Source organism: Pteropus vampyrus, unplaced genomic scaffold (assembly GCF_000151845.1).
Source record: "Pteropus vampyrus isolate Shadow unplaced genomic scaffold, Pvam_2.0 Scaffold120, whole genome shotgun sequence".
In the NCBI taxonomy this organism is placed as follows: domain Eukaryota; kingdom Metazoa; phylum Chordata; class Mammalia; order Chiroptera; family Pteropodidae; genus Pteropus; species Pteropus vampyrus.
The window spans coordinates 4,043,857-4,050,451 of NW_011888901.1; the positions used below are offsets into that span (position 1 = coordinate 4,043,857).

The following is a 6,595-nucleotide window of genomic DNA, read 5'->3' on the forward strand; positions in this document are numbered from 1 at the left end:
AAAAAAATTAAAAACATAAAACTACCATATGACCCAGCTATTCTACTTCTAGGTATTTATCCAAAGAATACAATAACACTAATTCAAAAAGATATACGTACCTCTATGCTCATTGCGGCATTATTTACAAGAGCCAAGAAATGGAAGCAATATAAGTATCCATTAATGGATGAATGGATAAAGAAGGTATATATAGTATGCATATACAATAGAATATTACCTAGCCATAAAAAGGAATGAAATATTTCCATTTATGACAACATGGACTTTGAGGGCATAATGCTAAGTGAAATAAGTCAGAAAGACAAAGACGAATACTATATGATTTCACTTATATGTAGAATCTAAAAAAAAAAAAGAGTACAATATGAAAAGAGAGACCAATAAAAGAACTTTATAGTGGAGAAATTTAACACTATTTTGGCTAAATGATCAAGGTCAATACCAACAATCATAAACCATGTAGAAAGTATGTACCCTTGATATGATGTACTCTTCAAAACTGTCAAAGTCATCAAACAGAGAAAATCTGAGAAATTATCACAACCCAAAGGAGTCTAGGGAGACATAACAAAACGTAATAGGGTATCCTAGAAGTAATCTTGAAACAGAAAAAAAAAAAAGACAATTAGGTAAAAACTAAGGAAAGCGAATAAATTACGGACTTTTGTTAATAATGCATCAATATTGTTTCAATTGCAACAAATGCAGCATACTAATATAAGTTAACAAAAATAAGGAATTACTCAAAGAATGATGGGTCATGTTAAAAGGACATGGAGCCAGATTTAAGAGGCCACCTCAGGTCAAAACAAGGATAATTATAGCATCAAAATTAGTAATGATAGTAAAGAATTATAATCCTTTCAATAAAGTAAGAATCCATGAGTTCACAGTGATATAAACAAATGATTAAATAAATGGGGTGCGGTGGGGTGGGGTAGAAAGCTCTTCCTTATTGTAGAAAAACTAAAATATGTAAAAGGAATGACGGTATAAGAAAAATCACCATTGGCCAATCATCATCATAATTGATTCTAGCAAGAATCATCAAATAATGCTAAACTAGTAGATGAAATTTTGGTTAAGTAACAGGATATTCACATACATAATCTCAGAATATACTCCTATGAGTTACTTTTCAATTACGATTAAAATTTCCAGAGGAGAATCCTGGCATACGCCACCTTAACCAATCATCTAAAGTTTCCATTGCCAGTAACAGGGCTAGTGGACAGCAGAGCCTCCTGGTGTGACACACTGAGAAGTCGGCATCACTTCTATGATTCTCTGCCAAAAGGCAAAACTTAAATCTAAATGTGAAAGCACTTCAGAAAGACTCAACTGAGGGGCATTCTACAGAATAACTGGCTGTACTATTAAGAATTGCCAATGTGATGAAATACAGTAAAGGACTGCAGATTAAAGAAGTTAATTTCAGATGAAAGGTATTGAATGTAACATGACCTTGGATTTTCTTTTGTTATGAAAAGATCTTATTGGGACAATTAAAATCTCAATAAAATTAGATAATAACATAGTTTCAATGTCAAGTTCCTGATTTTAATGATTGTGCTGTGGTTATGTAAGGGAATTCCTTGTTTTTAGGAAATATACACTGATATATTTAGAAGTAAAGAGGAATCATGTCAGCAACATATTCTAAGTGGTTCAGAAAGAATAAATGGGAAGGGGTAGTAAGAGACAAAAGGGGGAAGAGAAAAAGGGAGGGGGGACAAATGTGACAAAATGTTGACATTTGGGAACTTGTGTGAAGAGCATCCAGGAATTCTTTGTCCTCTTTTGCAATATTTCTGTGTCTGAAATTACGTCAAAATAAAAAAATTAAATTGGACATAACGTGATACGATTGTCAAAACTCATGGAACAGTACACTGAGATCTATACATTATACCATGTATAAAGAAATGCCATTTCAGTTAAAATAATATAAGCTTATTCTAGATGTTTTATCAAATTTTGGTAACACTTCAACAATTAAAAACGAAAACAAAAAAACAATTAAAAACAGAGGCTAGAAACCTATCAGGACAAACTGAAGATTAACTTATCACCTACTATTTTTAAGCTTACAACGATAAACCAGCATCAGTTAGTCTGGTTGTCATTTCTGTGACCACAGTGATCAATAGCTCTCACAATTTCCCGGCTGTATAGACAGAGGCCACCTTCCTGTCACACTCCCCATGAGGTCTCCTTTGTGCTCAGCCAGGTAACACAATTATCTACATTACACTCCGTTATTAATCATCTTCCAAATGCATAAGCCTGTTACAAGCAAACCTAGACCTTAAATTTTTTTAATTTAAAAAGACAGACAGAGAGGAGCCAAACATGGTGGTAATAACCCTTCATGAGGGCACACTTTGCTTAATGAGCTCTAGGGAGATACCCTGCTAGTGCCAAGACCCAGAACAGGAGCCAGCCAAGCACCTGGCTTATAACCAGGATTAGTATCTTTCATAGTATCTTCTTTTAAAAGATTACTATCAGTGTAACAGTCAACTATTCTTTCAAAATACTCATAAAACAAAAAGACTAAGACATCTCATACCTTGCTTTAGAAATACTATAAATTCCTTTACAGTTTGGTCCAAATTAACTCTGTGATACACCACAGGTTTGAAGTTGCGATGCTCAAATGAACGAATGAGGCGAACTGTGATGGTCACTTCTTCAGAAGCCATGTAAAGATATTCCTGTAGCAAGGGACACAAGAACGGTCTAAATAACAACTCACAATTATCTTCAAGCCTGCATTTCCACCATCAACTCTGGTGCCCAGCCCATCTCTTTCACACTGTCTGACAGAATTCCCAAACCAAGGACAGATTCCAGAGCCCCCATAAGGGACCCAAGGTTACTCGCACTTATCCACTGAGACCTGGACAGTTGTCACAGTCAGTGACGTTCTGACTGGCAGAAAACTGACAGGGCACAGAAGATGAATACAGGGGACAAGGGAGGGGTTGCCGAACACAGATACATGGCATATACATGACTGCTTTGGATTTGCTGTGCCAGTGGTCTCCTCACTTGGCCCTGAGATGAAATATGTTTATATCAGAGTCAGCTATCAACAGGTTGCATGTTAATATCACAAATGCTGCCAGATTTCAGTGTTGATTTAATTATATGCAATAGCATTAACCATCTTTCACGCTGTTTAACGTGAATATGTTTATTTTATCCTCAGTGTACTAGTGTTATGTGCCAGGTATTAATGTTATCTCATTTAATTCTATCACTAAACCATGAGTTATTATATTCATTTTAAGGATGAAGAAACAGACTCAAAAAGATTGCACAAATTGCCCAAGGTCATAAAGCTGATAAATAACAAAGCCAGGATTCAAATAACAATTTAATTCCAAAGTCCATGCTCTCTCTAATATACTATCAATAAATCGCCCCAAATTATTTTCTCCAAAAAATCTTTAAAGTTGCCAATGCTATAAAGATAAAACTATGGTATGTTTCTATCTAGTAGAACTACTTCATGCTTTCAACTTACATACAACTTGCAACCATAATATACAATAAGCACTAAGAAAAAAATACCTATAATACTAATAAACATAAAAAAAGATATCCAACCTTCCTAGTAATCAGAGGAATTCAAAATAAAGAGATATATCACTTATCAAACTAACAAAAAGTCTGACAATACCTAGTGTTGGCAAGAGTGTAGAATGATGCAAATTTAATCAGCGAAGGTGGGCACTGAAATGTGTACTACTTCTGGAGACGATTGGCAATATTCAGTAAAGCTGAAGATACACATACCTTTTGATCTAGCAATTTCATTCATAGATAGGTACCCACGGAATCTCTCACCTTGTACACGAGGAAAACTGTAAAAGAACATTCATAATATTATTATTTGTTAATTGCAAAAAAAATTGGAAATAATTAAATGTCCATCAACAGGAAAATAAATTATAGATGTACAAGCAATAAAAATGAATGGACTAGAACTACACACATCAACAGAGATGAATCTCAAAAATATAATGGTGAATGAAAAAAAGCCAGTTGAAGAATCAGAGTATACTACCATTTAGACAAAGTTCGAAAATGTAGCTTTTATTACATTTAAAAGGAGATAATAAGCAGAGGAAGGACTACGCAATTAGGAAGAACACAGGCACTTCAATTATATTGGTAGCATTTTATGTCATAAGCAGGATGTTAGGTATATGAACAGTATATTGTACTTTATGCCTTTTAGTGTGTCTGGAATATTTCATAATAGATACCTACAAGCCACACTAATTTGGCCTAGAAAGTCTCTCTAAATCATAGAATGCTTATACCAATATTTTACTAGGTTTGAAAGAATATACAGTACATTTTGTATGGAAATCAAAGGTTCAATCTGTTTTAATACATAAAATAATTTGTAATTATAATTAGCACACTATTTATAATTAAATTAGTGGTTCCTAAAGAACTGAAAATAATATTTTCCCTCTACAATAAGTTAATGATTCACCTTATAATTTTGTTTAGTGGTTAATGAGCCTAAGTTAACAAATCCACTGATAATCCCAGTATTAGCTACTATGTTATTTGTTAAATCTGGTTTACAATGTTCCCCCAAAATTCTGACTCGAGATTCTACCACACAGTAGCAGCTCAGCAAACATCTACGAAATTACAATTTAAAATCGATTGAGCAACTTAAGAAATATCTCTTGAGAAAGGGATATTATAAAAGACTTCTGTATTTCAGAAGCAGTGTTAACAGGCATGTTAATATTATGAACACTTCTTCTTCCTCTCACCTAGCCACCAAAACAACCAAGAAGCCCTCCAAAACACACTCACACGCCCACACAGTCTGGGAAGGCCTAGAATATAGTCCTAGTCCCCAGAGAGGTCACAGTTGGACAGATCTAATTTAAATACCAACTCTCTCAACCACAACACTAGTTATTGTTAGTTATTGGATCTAACTAGTTACCAGTTAGTTATTGGATCTCACATAATAGGATCTCAACAAACAGTAGTGTTTTTATTAATAGTCTACTTGGGATAAAATAGATTTGGGCATAAAGACAGTTCATACAGGCAGCAGATAAACACACTAGATTCTCTGGTGCAAATCTTATCCATGTTCCAACCAAAGAGGCTGGGCAGGCTGGCACATACATGACTTATGAGACTACTTTATAATTGTAGTTTGGTTTTTTTTTTTCACTTAATAAAAAGCTGCCCTAATGCTGTATTTAAATAGTTGAGGTTTTCAATTTAAAACTCCAAATTCGGTTCTGCTCAAGATGGTGGAGTTGGTAAACACTGTGCTTGCCCCCTCTCACAACCACATTAAAATTACAACTAAACTACAGAACAGCCATCAGGGAGTCACCCAAAGTCCAGTTGAACGAACAGAAGTCCTACAACTGGAGGCACACAGAGGGGGCCACCTCAAGACTGACAGGAGGGACAAAGACAAGAAATGGGTTGGTCCCACTCTCACATGTTGCGGTTGAGAACTGCAAGAACTATCTTGGTTGCAGAGGTCTCCCCTGAGGAGCAAGGGGTTCCGGCTCCACACCAGGCTCCCCAGCCCAGGGTTCTCTTCTTAGGGCCAGGAAGAGATGTCCCCACAACTTCTGGCTGTAAAAACCAGCAGAGATTGTGGCTGAGTGAGACAGAGGGCTGAGGGAGTCAGAGACATTCCACTTGAGGGGCCCGTGCACGGACTTACTCAGTGACGGACTCTGAGCTCCAGCACTGGGGCAGTTGCTCAAAAGGTACCAAGGACATATGGGGAGGAAGTGAGTTGTCTGGCTTCAGGGCGAGGGCTGGAGAGGCAGCTTTCTCCCAGACAGAAGTGCAGCAGAGGGCATTATTTCTTTGTTGAGACCTCCCTGCCCAGCATGCAGACCCAGGCAGCTACCATACCTGAGTCTCTGGCAACATAGCTGATACTAGTTGCCCTGCCCAGGTGAGTCCCTGAGACCCTGCCCCTCCCAACTTCCGGGCCCACTCAAGCCACCTCCAGTGGATTTTCCATACAAACAGCTTGTCTTGGCTCATGCTGCAGACTTTCCTAAAATCTCTCAAAGGTTCACAAAATCTAAATAAGCAGCATCTAGCCTCGGTGTGCCCCATACCTCTTGCTGAGCAGCCCCAAGCCTGGCACTAGTAGCAGCCAGCCTCGGTTTGCAGCTTGGCCCCTCGAGGCACATCCAAGTCCAGCATGGGTGGCAGCCATCTATGGACTTCTTGGAGGCTTATACCAGGTGGCCCTGGGCAGGACACAGGCTACAGCTGAACCTGGTCTGCAGCACGGCTCCTCCCAGGAGGTCCTGGCTTACACTCTCAGTGGTTGGCTTCAGTCTGAGTCAGAGCACTACCCAGGGTCACATCTGAGAACAATGCACCCAAAGGCAGACAGGGCAGGCACTAGAGACCTGCTAAAGTGAATCCTGCTCTGCATGGTCACCCCTGCACAACAACTCCTCCATTGGTCATGACCAGTCCTCATAACCAATAAGCCCGAAGGGGTCAATCCTTCCCATAGACAAGCAAACAGCAACTGAGGCTCAACTATAACAGGAAAGCA

The 6,595-nt window shown here is 38.1% G+C and overlaps 1 protein-coding gene across 5 annotated transcripts in view; it reads right to left on the reverse strand.

Moving 5' to 3' along the window:
• Positions 1–6,595, reverse strand: part of CUNH2orf76 (chromosome unknown C2orf76 homolog) — a 60,491-nt gene that overhangs the window by 28,438 nt on the left and 25,458 nt on the right. For 3 of the 5 annotated variants that reach the window (XM_023534112.1, XM_023534115.1, XM_011366079.2), the window contains exons 2-3: positions 3,808–3,875; positions 2,576–2,720 (exon numbers count right to left, since the gene is read on the reverse strand). In XM_023534112.1, the coding sequence (XP_023389880.1) occupies positions 2,576–2,720; positions 3,808–3,828 (166 nt within the window). In that variant the 5' untranslated portion in view covers positions 3,829–3,875. The remainder of the gene's footprint in view (positions 1–2,575; positions 2,721–3,807; positions 3,876–6,595) is intronic. The other 2 variants (XM_023534113.1, XM_011366080.2) reach the window with 1 other exon arrangement.